Below are 15,171 nucleotides of genomic sequence, written 5' to 3'. Positions count from 1 at the left end.
AAATAAATAAATAAATAAATAAATAAATAAATAAATCTTAAAAAAAAAAAAAAGAGTAGCAGAGGGGCTGGAACAGCTGGTGAAGGGTCCCCTGGAAGAGAGAGACCCCATGCACAAAGACCAAATGGTAGGAGCGAATCCGGCACGTTTTTAGGAACTGAAAGTTCCAATAGGCCTAGAATGCGTGAATGAAGGGATGTATGATAAGAGATGGAGCTGAAGATGTAGGTCGGGGCAGGCCATGATGCTGTGTGGCCTCACAGACCACAGCTGTTAATCCTACAACAGGAAACCATGAAGGATGATAGTTACATATGGAGCCAATACGGGAGTTAGATTGTAAAGTCAGACTCACATGAATCAGAGATCTTACTCCAGTATGGAGTTTTACTAATCAATTCAAGAATACAGGCAATCAAGAGGCACAGATGAAGTGGAGAAAGGTCTGGAACATTCCATATGGTCCCCGAGGTCTTTCCCTTCTATGATTGGGTAGAGTTTTTGAGGGAAATTTTGCAAGTTTATCTAGCGAGCCTTCCTTAAATTTCCACCACCATTTGGAACTGGACTCTTCTTTGGTATCACCATATACAGCAACTTGTTTGAATTTTTATTGTGTGCTCACCATCATTGTTTTGAGCTTATTTACTTCTCTTCCTCTTTCACCCAAGGACAAAATCATATCCTACTCATTATGTTATTTACAGTGTCTTAAAACAAAAGTGCTGTGTGGATGTTTGTGGGATGAATGGATAAGCTGCAAAACTTGAAGGGATCGCTACAGAACTGTGTTTGCAAAGACAATACCATCTTGCAGGATGAAGAAAACATTTATTAAAACTGTGAAGCAACTAACTTCACGCTACAAATCTCAAGGGGGACAAAAGTATAATTTCCATATCTATACCTTGCCCAAAAAAAAGCATTTTATTTTATACCCCCAAAATTACATTCTTTCCAATGTATATAAAAATATTCTTGATGAAAACTTGCTAGTATAAGGTGACTTTTTTTGTTCTGTTAATTAAAGATGAAAGTATAATCTCTGATGCCAGTCTGTGGTTTCCAGAGTTGACTTTAATAGACCAGTGTGATTTTTTAATTATTTTTGGGAAACAACATAACGTTGAGTACTTTTTGTTTTACCACAAAGTGATATATTTTTAAAACTACCGCTGTCTCTTCTCACAGCAGTTTCATGAATGCCAGTATATTTTTTAACTTTTTACTTTAAAACAATGCTAAGCCTACGAAAGAGTTGTAAGAATATCACAATGAGTGTCCTTCTATACTTCACCTAGAGATTGCAAACATTTTACCACATCCTTCTCTATTTCCCTCTATATGTTAATATGTAACAATTACATACACATTTGTGATGAGTCGTTTGAGAGTAAGTTGCAGACATCATAACCCTTTACCCCAAGTACTCCTGTGTATGTTTCCTAAGTAAAAATGTATTCTCTTATATAACCATGACATCATCATCATATTCAGGCAAGTTAATATTGACATTTATTATTATCTAATAGACGATCATATTAAAATTTTGCCTGTTGTCCCAACACCGTTCTAAGAGAAAGTAGGGTTTTTTTTTTTTAAAGATTTTATTTATTTATTTGAGAGGAAGACAGCACGAGCGAGAAGGGCAGAAGGGGATGGTGAGAGAGAATCTCAGGCAGATTCCATGCTGAGTGCAGAGCCCAATGCAGGGCTCGATCCCAGCACCCTGAGATCATGACTTGAGCTGAAACCAAGAGTTAGACTTAACCAACTGAGCCAGCCAGATGCCCCAAGAGAAAGTGGGTTTTATTTTATTTTTTTTTAAGATTTTATTTATTTATTTGACAGAGAGAGAGACAGCCAGCAAGAGAGGGAACACAAGCAGGGGGAGTGGGAGAGGAAGAAGCAGGCTCCCAGCAGAGGAGCCTGATGTGGGGCTCAATCCCAGAACGCCGGGATCACGCCCTGAGCCGAAGGCAGACGCTTAACCGCTGTGCCACCCAGGAACCCTGAGAAAGTGGTTTTTAACACACGTGAAAAATTAGAAATAATCTGGCAGGATCTCAGAACAGAAGGCACCCCTTTAGAGATGTAGCACATTAAGCTCTATGAGAATAAAATCACTACTTAGTCCTTGTTTTCTTGTTCCTACTTGGAACCATAGAAGCTGCACCACATGTTTGTTAATCAGACCCATGTTTGGTAGCCACTTACAGAGAAGATTAAATAAACACTTAGTGAATTTTTTTATTAAGTGAATTTTATTAAGTGAATTTTCTTAAAAAATTGAATTTAATAAAATGCATGAAAGAGTAGATGTAGGGGCACCTGGGGGGCTCAGTCAGTTAAGCGTCTGCCTTCAGCTCAGGTCATGATCTTGTGGTCCTGGGATCGAGCCCCGCCTTGGGCTCTCTGCTCAGCGGGAGTCTGCTTCTCCTTCTCCCTCTGTGCTCTCTCTCTCTCCCTCTCTTGTCCTCTCTCAAATAAGTAAATAAAATCTTTAAAAAAAGAGTAGATGTCATGTTTTGAAAGAATACTACTATAAGGAAAAAGTACAAACAAGTTTTAATGTTGATTAATTCTAAATTAATACCAGTTAATTTTCTCTCATAGTTTGTAGATGCCTTTCTTGGTATTTCTTACCTACAATATTGGGATTTTACTGCAACCCTCTTCACAAAGTGCTCCTCTGACCAAAACTCCAAAAATTACGAAGCAATATCTAGAAGAGAACTGGAAATACATCAGAAACATTCTCTATCCTTCCACCAAGCCCTATCGTGGGTATATTTGGAACACGATGTGCAGACAAGGTCAAAGATAAAACAGCTAGTGGATTTGTCATTGAAGATTATTTTTGAATGGAGCAAGGCTTTAAAATTAGAATGTTGCTGCCTTGGAAGACAAAGACTAAAATAAGATACCATTAAAGTCTATAAAATCATGATGTTCCTTGTCCTTCGGGATTCAGAAAAGAGGCAATTGTAAAGAAAATCAAAGGAAGGAATGCTCTGAGAGTAGGCCTTAAGTGGGCAATAAAAGCCAAAAATACAAATATATGCAAAAAGAGTTGAGACATGTTTATAAATTTTAAATTCATAAATCATTAGAGAAAGCCTATATCAAATCAAATTAGAAATGTTTCATTAATATCCATAACCTGTCCTCCTACAAAATATCTTTCAATTGGATGAGTCATTGACCTATGTCAGCGTGACATTTTTATATTGTCAGTTTTTCATTTCAGAGTCTCTGCTGTAGCTCCACTTAATATTGTGTCAATGCCATTGAGACCAGTCTCAATATCCATTCATACATTAATCCATGGCTAAAGCATCCATGCACTTCTAAAATATAAGTTCCAATATCTCAAACTCAGATGGAAGCCTTTGGGGCAAGGGAAAAAACTGTATGTATTATTCACTAATGATCATGAAATAATATATTTGAAATAGACTTGAAAAGTATACATAGGCATCAGAAATGTGAACCATTAATATTCTTCCCCATTGTGTTTCATTTCTTTTCTCTTTTTCAGAGGTATTTTTGGTACCTCTTAGTGTCAATATATATGATAAGTAGAGATTGTCCTTTGTGGTTTTCATTCTTGCTGACAGTTTAATAGAAGTTCTGCAAAACAAACAAAATTAAACAAACACAAATCTTATAGGTTATTTTCAGTTAGAACAATTGTGTAGGAACTCCTTTATTCTGACTTTGCTTTATAGAAAGTCAAACCCAAAGCAGAAAACTTAAACTGACTATAAAAACTCTATACTATGAGTATTTCACCTCTGAAACCCACCACATTACATACAAAGAATGAAAGAAATGGAAAATAAACTTTTAAAATCCAATTTCCAAATACTCAGGTATTGGTATTTCCTTTGAGATTTACAAAAGGGTCCTTGGGTTTGGAGGATCTATGAGACTGACCCTTTTCAGTGACAGTTTGGTTTTTGTTTGTTGTCTCAGGGAGCCCAGTGGCAGAGCACAGGGCCCAGGACATAGTAAGCATTCAGAAAAGATTTCATTTAGTGGTTAATTCAAGGTGGAAGGGGGGCAAGATCCAATAGGATTCTAATTCTATTTTAGTATGACTTCTAACAAACAAATGTACACCTTGTGTTCATTCATTTGACAACATCTCCGTGCCTGGAAACCATGTCAGAGATCCCAAGATGCCCTTTTCCTGGTGGTCCACTACTACCACAAGACTGAGAAATGTGATCAGCTCAGTGAGTTTTATGCTGTTCTGATGACAAATGCTTCTTTCTTAGACAGCGCAAGGATGAGCTGGAACAGAGAATGTCTGCTCTCCAGGAGAGCCGGAGAGAGCTAATGGTCCAGTTAGAAGGTCTCATGAAGCTACTAAAGGTAAGATGTTCAAATAAATATTTCCTAGACCTCTGACTATGGCATTTGTAAAAATCTTTCACATATAATGTGCAATGGTTTTTCCAATGACTATATGTGATTAACCCCAAGATATGGCTTTAGTCTCAGATACAGGATCTTTTCTTAGACACATCAAATGATAGCAGTCAATGACAAGCCACATTCTTATCCATTTCCTGGAACCAGACCACTGAGGACCTTCAAAGGACAACTGGCTCATTTCCAGTTCCTATGTCCTTGAAAATGATAAAACTGCATTTAGTTAGGAATACATAACATTTGATAGCTTCAGTAATTCTGAATAAAGTGAACAGAAGCTAATGTCTAATTCAGAAAACAAAGACATAGTCATGAAATTTTGGGGGTGACTATAGTTTTAAGACGAGTAACTGTTAACTTCAGTGAAATATTGTATCTCATCTGTGTGACTTTAACTTCTATCAAGTCTCAAATGCAAACTAAATAGGCATTTGCTCTCTGCAGGTAGAGTGTTTAATAAGACGACCTAGGGAAGTGATGTTATTCTCACTGGGAAGTAGCATTCTTCCCTTCGTAAATCCCTATTCCCTTCTTCAGTATATACTAAATCACATTCCAAGTCGCAACGAGACTAATGATGGCCCCTTGGCCACAGTCGGCTCAGTAGACGAGTCAGTGCTATGTGGTCATCCTGCCTGGTGTAGACAAGCAGAAACCACTGCGGATTGGAACCGGGACTTGCCAAAGGCAGGAACTGAAACTTCTGATGGGGAGAGGAAGGCCAGGTCCCTGGGGCAGCTCACCTGTGAGACAGACGTCCATGTTTTCAGTCCCTGGGTCGCCCGCCTCCCTGACACACCATCATTTATTGTTTCTCCCTTCTTCTTTTGCTTTCTTTCCTTTTTTTCTCTCTTCCTTCTTGCTTTCTTCCTTTCTTTTATTTATTTAACAAATACTCGTTAAAACCTGTGTCCTGGCACGGATATAAGCGTGACACTCCCTTCTTTTGTTTTCTCTGCTCTTTTTTTTAAATTCTTTAGTCAACTTTTCCTGCCATCAGTGTTGGGAATGCTTTATCTTCTCTAAACAAAATCTCCTTTTCAGTGTATTAGACACGTAAGGCGTAGAACTCGGTTTTTGTTTTACTGTAGGCCTAGATAACTAAGAACCTCTTATTGTTTCTGCCCTATTAGCTCATTGGATGATCCAGAAAAGCTCTTTCTGCTTTCCTTTTCAAATATACCAAATGAAGAGGGTCGATCTCATCTTTCCCTTCACTGAATGACAGGAAACCTTGAAAACAGCCCCCCACTTATATTGCCATAACTTCTGTCACCATAGCGATGGGATAGGGGTCCATGTACCACCTGCCATCTTGGCATCCACCTAGCCTAACCGAGCACAGTCTATCAGATCAGGATATAAAACACCAGGAGAAAGGGATAGACCGTGTTGAAAGATGGATGGACATAGTGAGGAAAGAGATGGTCTGTCTCAAATACCTAAATAGACGTGGGATTAAAAGTCGGCAAGGGAGGAGAGGCTCCCCTCAGAGCCATGTTGGTGTTTCCCCACCTTGCGTTCCCTCACACTGTGTACGTGCTCTTGCTGGAACCCTGGGTAATCTAACTGTTATTGATTCAATCTTTCTGTAGGAAGAAGAGCTGAAGCAGGGAGTAAGTTATGTTCCCTACTGCAGGTCTTAACTAACTGTGAAGGGGCCTGCCATCCTGCTGTTTTTCTCATTGCTTTTGCCTCTAATGTATGTTCATGCTTCCGTTTGGAAAGAGAAAAAAAATCATACTAATTTGCTTCCTTTTCAATGTAGTGCTTGAATGGACACATAGAAAATTTAGCGTTTTTTTTATAACTGTTACTACTGTCGGTATCAAAACAAGAGCTATTACATCCTTTAGAAGAGGGGGAAAAATTGTACTTTGTTGGAAGCTTTCTAGATCTCCAGCAGTCTACGTTTCAAACCAGTCTCATGCTTTTGGTTGATCAGAACCTTCTCTTAGTAAAGAGACACCCACCACCACCACTAAAGTCACACTAGGAAAAACCCACAGCACTCAAGCTACCCTCAACGTCCTCTCATGCTATTGACCATTTAGTTCCGTTTCCATTTTGATGGAAAGGCGTGGGACCTCTTTATATAAAAGTTAGCCAATTGCATCTCTTTTCATTGCATAATTATTAAGTCCTGTCCTCCCCATCATCAATATGTGTTCGATTTAAAAGAAACACTACTCAGCAAGTGTTCCCTTCCCACTGTTTAGTTCTTGCAAGCAGAATCCCTACCACTGGTTCATCATAAGCTCAAAAGAATAGGTAACTTTCAGCCTTTCTCTTACCACCAAGAACCTTTCTGCTCTGGGAGTTCACAAGGCCCTTGCGTACGTCTTCTCTGGAAGCAGGAGCATTGTGACTCTCTAACTGTAGTCTAAACTGGAACCCGACGTCTGACCCTGCGGTCAGGTCCAGAGCCAGCAGAGGGAGTAGCGTACTCAAAATAACAATAACAAAATAGAAGCAAAATAACAGCAGCTTTAACGTCAAGTGCATGTACCAAGCTGTGTATGACAGTATATCCCACTTGTTAGTGTTATCAGGAAGTTTCACATGATTTCCTGGGCTCGATTAGAACCACAGCCTGTCTGATTTCAACGTACCTTTTATTCTTCTGTATTCTCTTTCCTATTATTCATTGTGTGTGTTTGTGTGTAACAAAGAATGTTTGCAAAATGCTGGACACATTTTTACCCTCCATTCCCACGGTCTGTAAAAAAGGAAAGTGTAAAACTAATCTGTAATGTCAGACAATAAAGACAATGTATTACACTATTTTGTATTTTGTGAAAAAAATTACTTGACTAGAGTCAAATCTGAATGAGAGACAGTCCCCCTGGGTGAAGGACAGACACGTATAGCCTGTATCATTGCCCGTAAAGCCACACACGGGGTATTACTATTGTACTTCCAACACACTTAGATCATGCTAGAGAAAACTGCCTTGCTGTGCTGCTTCTCTTTGCAACAGCCTCATTTCTTTCCTGTCTCTGACTTAGCATGTGCACAGAAAAAGGGAAAAACAGGCTCAAATATAACCTTCTTCCACCTAGTGGAGAGAGAGGGCAATCATCCTCTAGTCAGTCAGCCTCTCTTGAGCCACGTCCCTCATGGACTCCTTTTCCGCCTCTTCCCAGGCCACCCCTTCTGGAAAGGCTCAGTGAACCAATAGGTCCGTGAACCCATGGCCGTCCAGAGCCAAAGCATGGCTGCACGCATAGAGCAGTAAAATGCCTCCTTTCCTTCCAGCTCCTCCCGTGGGGCCCTCCACAGCTCCGCATCTCCGAGAGCAGCCCTCAGTGGGTCCTGCTGCAGAGGTTCTAAAGGGCCCTCACCGGCAACACCCAGATGTCAGCAATGCGCCGTCTGGGTGGGGAAACCGTTTACTTGTCCTTACTCGTTTGATTTGTTTGTATACTCAAGCCTCTTCTTGAAAAGGACCCCAGGTAGCTTACAATAAAAGACATCAACAATGACTTCATAAAATAAATCCAGAAAAATCAGAAACTAAAGAAAAGAAAATGCCAGTATGCTCCCTGAAAGGGACAAGGGTGTTCCTCTGAGCTTTTTGGCAAGGAGGCAAAAAAAGGGAAAACATAATTGCTGGTTTTATCAGAACCAAAATGCCAGTTCTCAGGGGACCAAAATTTCTGTTGGCATGAAATATAAAAAGGAAGTCTTCCCTCGGAGCTTTAGAGGAGGAGCACTAAGTAATAAAACGGATAAATGCAGCCGCAGACGTCAAGTGGCTGATTATTTTACTGACCTTCAGTCGAAATTAAAGACAGAACCCAGAGCAGGCACTTCTACAAGGAAATGAACTTATGCCGTCCAAATATATGGACTTCCTTTGGTTTAACATGATCTAAGGAGAGAATTTAGAGGTTTTAGTCTGGCGTCTGCTTCTAAATTCTGTTTTTATTTATGAGCCTTACCCCTTCGGGGACATTCTCTTTGTAAAATCAGATTTCAGACACTGCGCACAACAAATTGTGCTTGATTTAATAACCTCTACTTGCTTTATCATAAGTCTGTGTGGTTCAATGTATTTTATTATACTGGTATATATAATTCCTACTTATACTGTTTCTTGTTAGAGGTAATGCATGAATTTATTCCCCTGGAGGAGAGAACATGAATTTAAAAAAAAAAATAGTGCCTGTAATATAATATGATGGTTATGGTATCATAAGCAATAAATTTTTTTTTTACAAAACTTGCATCAAAATTATCCTACCCTCTTTCTTCTTTGTGTATTTTTAAGATTTATTGAAGGAACCATAAAAAGAACACTCATAAAAAGTTTAATAATGAAGGCAGCTGGGGTGTAATTGCAATGACAGTATGTTTCAGAGTTTCTGGTAGACTTCCAGTTCCAGATATCACATCCCAATCTAAAACCAGGTCTCCTGACTTTGAGTTCAGAATGTAAGGTCTCAATAAAAATTATTGTAGAGAGATCACTGGTGTTAGACCTGACTGTAGGAGTCCCTGCTCTTCGATCACACCTGCAAGATCTTGAGTAAGTCAATTACCTTCTGGGGAATTTATTTCAAACACACTGATAATACATGGCTCACAGGGCTGTTGGCATAGATTTTCAAAGATAATGGATGTGAAAGCACTTTGTAAAATACTATATGCATGTCAAATCCTAGTATAAAATTGCATATAGATGTATACACGTGTCCAACAATATGTAAACTTTTCTAACCGGACCCATATTTTACACACACACTTGTACTCACACACACATTCCCACCTCCTCCTTCTAGTTAACTAAGTGTCTCAGTCAGAGGAGGAAAGTGAAGCATTTCAAATCCTATCTCCTGCCTCCCATTCTCTTCCCTCTTTACAACTGGAGGCCCTGTGAACTCAGGAAATCCTGGTCATTCAAACACGTTGTGGGACATGAACAGGCCAAAATGACAAGTTTTACCAGCATCAGTTCACCTTCCTTTCTTCCCCTTGCCCACCCTCTCTGGTGGGTATCCTGTGAAGCGGTGACGCAATCACAAGTGGGATAGGAGAGTGGGGGAGGGGGGTTCGCCTCATAAATAACAAGCTGCGATACTGGGACTAACATCTAGTGTTCAAAACCTATCCTTTCAGACTCTCTCACTCTCTCTCACAACCTTTTTTAAAAATAGGGATTAGTCCGTTAATTCTAGAAGAGTAAAAATTATTTCTCTACTTCAAAACCTTAGGAGATGACCTGCTAGTTCAGATTAAATCAGCCCGTTTTATGGCATTAGAGCCCCCCAAAGGTGGCACCACCCCTCACCAGCCTCCATCCCCTCCATTCCCCACAACGCACCTGGATGCGTCTACCACCCTGGCCTCCTCGCCTTTCCCTTCCCTTCCCTTGCTCATGACACTCTAAGGCCTGGAATGTTCTCTCCTTGCAATACGTCCTCTCTTCTGCCCAGGAATCTCTACTATTCAGATGCACATCAAGTGATGCCTCCTGTCTGACCTGTCAGAATCAGCCTCCTCACCTGTATCACCACAGCACTGTGGACACAGGAAACCCTATGAGGATAGTCAGTGAATGCGTATTGGAAGAAAGGATGAAGAGAGGGTTGAACGTAGCTAAACACTGCTTTGCTGCACCTTCTCAGGCTGCTAAGGAAAACCGTGGCTGTGTTCCCAGCCAAGCCTGAGAGGCAGACTTTTCAGTCAGGGGGAGAGTGTAGACACCGGTCTCACGGTCATCGGCTCGGCCGCGTCTCCAGGCACTGCTGCTTCAGCGATTACACATTTGGTCCTTTCCCTGAAGCCTCCCTGCTTTCTGGTGCTGAGAGGAAACCAAAATACTTCCTGGAAAGAAATCAGAGAATGTATCTTGTCAGACTTAAACTTAAAAATTGATACAACGGCAGGTTGAGTGGACTCAGAGGATAGGAGTGCAGAAATGAATTTTTCATTTATTCACTAGGAAGTGAGCTATTTTAAGTTTGCCAAGGATGATGTATGTTTTCCTTCTTCCATAAATCAACTTCCTCTCAGGAATTTTAGATCTATATATTGATCTGCATGGACCATGGTCACTTACGTCTTCTCTCCATTAATCATCACGTAATTTCCAGGAAAGGACGTTCACAAAGATTACTCACTCTAACTCTTCTGAAGTTGTTAGCAGACAACCAGACTTCGTGACCAGGCCAGAAGCCACCACCCGCAGAGGTCACCACCTGTAAAGGAAACCCAGTGACATCTACACTGATCTACCCCAAAGCCAAGAGGCAACTGCCCTTTCCTAGTGACCCTACGGAAAGAGCCAGAAGGAAGGCCAGAGATGGCATTCCCAGCAGTAGGTCCCAGGAAGTGCATCAAACTGGACAGTGTTCAGACAAAGAGAGATGATCTCCCAGGGAGCCAGAGCCCTCCACCCCCCAGAGTCTTGACATGCTGTCGGCATGGGGAGTTGTAGGGAAGATGCCACTGAATCTTGTCTCCAGCACAGAATCTCCACTTAAATTCTTCACATAACCAGACTGCTTGAAATTGCACCACTTAGAGATTCATTTAGGAGATGGTGGCTATCTGTCATTCACACATCAGTGTAATTTAGATTCAGTCCATTGTTTTTCCCTTTAACACATAACTACAGTCAATTATTTTTCTCTCAACACAGAACCACTAATAGGGGGCTTGGAAGGAAGGAAGCAGGCAGAAAGAAGTGGGGAAAGTTGGTTTTGGAGACCAGGCAGTATTAAGCAGGGAGCGTCAGGACTGGGAATGCCACAAACACAGTTAGCGGGAGAGCCAGGGCGTGAGAAGAAGGGGAGGGTATTGCCGGAGGTAAGAGACGTACAGACAGGCAGGTTAGAAGGGCCAGGTCAGTGCGCAAAGGAAGGCGGCAGCCCCGCAGGCACCCTGTACCGGAGAGCCCGACGGAACAGGTGCAAGGTGCACCAGGATAGCCTTTAGAACGCTGAAATGCACACCCACAGCCCCACATCTGAAGTCACTGGCTCCAGATAGGTCCCAGGATCCAGAAGCTCCCAGGCTTTAGAAAGGCAGTGCAGTGCAAATACCACATACAGAGCTTCACATCGGGTATGAAACAACCTATGTTGCTTTTTGGATTCCAAATTTGCAGAGCAGAGATTTGCACCTGCATTTCTGTAGTGACTGATACACAGCCCACAGGCTCTCCCACTCCTGGGGCACTCACACTGCGCCCCACGACCCAACAACTGAAAGGTATTGTCCAGCCCAGCCAGAAGCCCTGGGCTGCCACTCCAGCACCATTCACTGGTGGGTCCAGGCCCTGCAGTTCTCAGCCTTCCGGCGGCTAAACCTTCCTCCATTAGTGAAGCCTGTGATGGGTGGTCACAGTGCCTTCGGTCCTCAGAAGCGGCTGTGGCGCTGTGGGAAAGCCCCAGGCTTATAGATCAAAAGCTGGGGATCCACTTTATTTCTGCCATTCTCTAGTTCGGAGGCTTTGGGTGACCCAGTTACCACCTCTGAGCCTCAGTTGGCTAACCTGAAAAATGGGAATATAATACTTCATATGGTTGCTAGAAGGATTAAGTGAAATAGTTGGGCTGAAATTGCTTTATAGACTGCAAATTGCTATTCAGATATAAGCAACTACCATTCCTAGCACCAATAATGAGGAGAATGAAACCAAACAACGTACGTGAAAGTGCTTTGGCCCCTGCAAATTACATACAAAAGTGCAGTTGTATTATGACTATTATTATCATGAGCCTCCTACCCCAGAGGAGGGTCTGGATCCCCAGAGTTGAGGGAGTAACCCAGCTGTGTAGCCAAGAGGGTCCTCCTTCCTTCAGCCCCTCTGTCCAACTTCCCATCCCAGTCCCTCCTCCCTGCTGTGTGACTGGTCCTTGGGGAAAAGGACAGGTAAGAAAGGGCAAGGAGCCTGGGCCGAGGGCCCTGCCTGGAGAATGGGGCACAGGAGGGGTTCCCAAGGGGAGGCAGCCCTCAGGGCAGTGGAACTCCTCTGAGGGACCCTCAGCAGCCCAAACCCAGCCAGGTCCCTGCAACCCAGGACAGGAGAACATCTGTGCTCAGACACCAGGCCAGGCTCTCCCGCTCCACCTCCCAAGCAGTCCTTTTTACCTGAGCACTGGGGTCCGCACTTGCATGTTTAGAGTACGGATGCCTATTTCAGTGGGTCAGGGAGAGAAATCAACGGGGAGGCGCATGAAAACCCTTCTACCTGGCAAAGCACAACGCAAAAGTAAAGTCATTTCTTACTGGCATGGGGAGCAGGGGGACGCCATGGTAGCTCAGAAGCAGAGGTTTCGTGGTTAATGAGACTGAGCGGCAAAGTCTGCCGGGGAAAACCAGACCCGTCCTTGAGCAGCCTGGGCCAACAGGCTGCAAAAGCATCACACCAGCAGGCAAACTTCTCTTCCTTGGGCCCGGACAGACCATTCCAGGTACTGTTGAGAGTGAAAGAGGGCATCCCCAGCCCATTGGTCGTCACATGAGTTCTTTGCTCTGCTCTGTTGTTTTGCCTCATTTTTAATTCTAGATTTTTCTCAGTTTGTAGATTTGACTTTTATGTGTGATGCTGAGCCCCTGAAAGCTAACAGCATGGCATTTTATAGGACTGATGTGTGTTTTAACTGCAAGCGGACCCCACAGCAAAGTCTAAATCAAATACTCCAGAGCACTGCTCTCATGGGTTTGAACGGGTTGATGCGGGTCTCTGGGCCTTGCTCTGGAAGGGTCCTCCCTCTTCCTGGCCAGACCCAACAGACAAATGGTGTTTATGTGAACACCCAATCTTTGAGTATGCACCCGAGGGTCGCATTGCATTTTCTTACTCATGACTGGCTGCCTTTGTAAACTAATTATTATAACACAGAGAATGTTTCCACGAAACCTCATTGTAGAGACAAAGCTGTGAAATTCAAGGTGTGAATGGTTTCATGCCTAGGACTGTAGAGCCGACAGAAATGGCTTTTAGTTGCCTTCTACTCTTTTTCTCTACTCCCTTTTAAATCTCCCTGTTCTTATTGCTAAAATAACTGCTTTTTCACAGACGTAGAGAAGGACATTCCCTACAGGAAACAGTAGCCAAAAATTAGAAACCAAGAGTTCTTTTTCTCTTCCCTGCTTGGATCCCTGTGTCACAGAGCAATTTGACAAAGTGAATTCTTACCAAAAAATAGGGCTTAAACAATTTATACCTCATTTGATTCTTAATTTGAGACTCAATGTGCACAATGTTACATGGCATGATCTGGCCTAGAAATTCTCGCCTAAAGATCAGGCCAAGACAGAGAGAGGTTGCAAATTCAGAAATTATATAAACCACATCCATCCCCAATAGTCTCTGAGTTTATATTTCAAACTTTGTCCTAAAATGTCTTTTTATTCTGCGTAGAACTTCCTTCAAGGAGGAAACAGACACACCTTGTAATTCTCGCTGCTTCACAGTAGCCTCATGCCCCGGACACACATCTCATGTGCGGTAGAACAGTGCTCTACTAACATTCTCAACGTTCAGTATGTAACCGAAACTCCAGATTATAGACAGTAAGGTCCTGAATTATGCGCACCTGCGACAGGCTTAGGAGTACCATCTCCATTACCTAGGATGTCCTCCTGCTTGGGAAGCTCACCGTTCATTGTTTTTAACCTTTGACGGGGGCTTTGGGAAAACACATTAATGACTTGCATTGTCTCTCCAGACGCAGGGGGCAGGTTCTCCTCGCTCTTCCCCCAGCCACACCATCAGCAGGCCCATCCCCATGCCGGTGCGGTCCGCCTCTGCCTGCTCCAGCCCGTCGCACATACCTCAGGACTCCCTCACCGGGGTTGGGGGAGACGTCCAGGAGGCGTTTGCGCAAAGTAAGTGGGGGCACTGGTGGTGGTTGTGTTGTGCTTTTCTACGTGGCGAGTAGGACCCCGCGGTGTGTTGGGCGGTTAGAGTTCATCAGAACCCCAGTGTGGACGTGCCCACAGTGTGGACACGCCCGCGTAGTCCCTGTGCCCGCCTGGCCCCAGAGCTGGTTTAGAAACCCCTTAGGGCTGATCTGTTTCTCCCTTCACCATCCTACCTTCCTTGGGCTTCTATAGCCCAGCTCCATTTTTTATGAGTCTTTGCTCATGAAGGGAAGGAAAATCCTTTACCAGTATCCCCGGAAACTTTGTAAATGGAATCCATTTTAAAATTCTGAAAGATCTTATTTCCAGCTTTCTTCCCTTGATGTTAAAGCAAACTCAAGATTGAGATTAAACAGTCCCAGCTGAAGTGGGAGGTAGCCCTGCGGCGATCAAGGGGGCGCTTCGTCACTCCACAGCTGCGCTCAAGAGTTGAATCATTGCCTGTGTAACGTGGGGCCACTTCAGCCGCCATAGTTAATACAGGAGCACAAACAGTGATAAATAGAACAGAATTCCCCCACCTGCTGCCTTTTCCACTCACACACCAGGGGTGCGGGGAGGGTCCTCAAGGCAAGTGATTGTGTTCATTTGGAAATATTTTAACCCTTTTTGAAACTTTTTCTTGGCCATCGCTTTTAAATTGACAGAAAATTTGAAAAAAAAAAAAAATCCTCCTACAGACCCTCACCCTGCCAGTCTCATTCCCAAACTATTGAACAGTGTGGTCCTTCTTAATTTTTCATTTAGATATGCTTATGTATGTTTACGTGTGTTTTTATAAACACCTACTCTTTTTTTTTACACAAGACCATGCATTGCATTTTGATGTGCCATTTGCATTTTCTTTAAGTT

At 42.9% G+C, this 15,171-nt stretch overlaps 1 protein-coding gene across 1 annotated transcript in view; it reads left to right on the top strand.

Annotated features, from left to right (window-relative positions):
* The window catches only part of DTNA (dystrobrevin alpha), a 181,388-nt gene that overhangs the window by 151,924 nt on the left and 14,293 nt on the right, over positions 1–15,171 (top strand). Inside the window, exons 14-15 of the mRNA XM_040632377.1 lie at positions 4,284–4,380; positions 14,124–14,283. Of these exons, the coding sequence (XP_040488311.1) occupies positions 4,284–4,380; positions 14,124–14,283 (257 nt within the window). The remainder of the gene's footprint in view (positions 1–4,283; positions 4,381–14,123; positions 14,284–15,171) is intronic.

Source organism: Ursus maritimus, unplaced genomic scaffold (assembly GCF_017311325.1).
Source record: "Ursus maritimus isolate PB19 unplaced genomic scaffold, ASM1731132v1 scaffold_18, whole genome shotgun sequence".
NCBI classification, from domain to species: Eukaryota; Metazoa; Chordata; class Mammalia; order Carnivora; family Ursidae; genus Ursus; species Ursus maritimus.
Note: the sequence above shows the minus strand (reverse complement) of the source record. Positions and strands in the feature narration are given on the sequence as shown.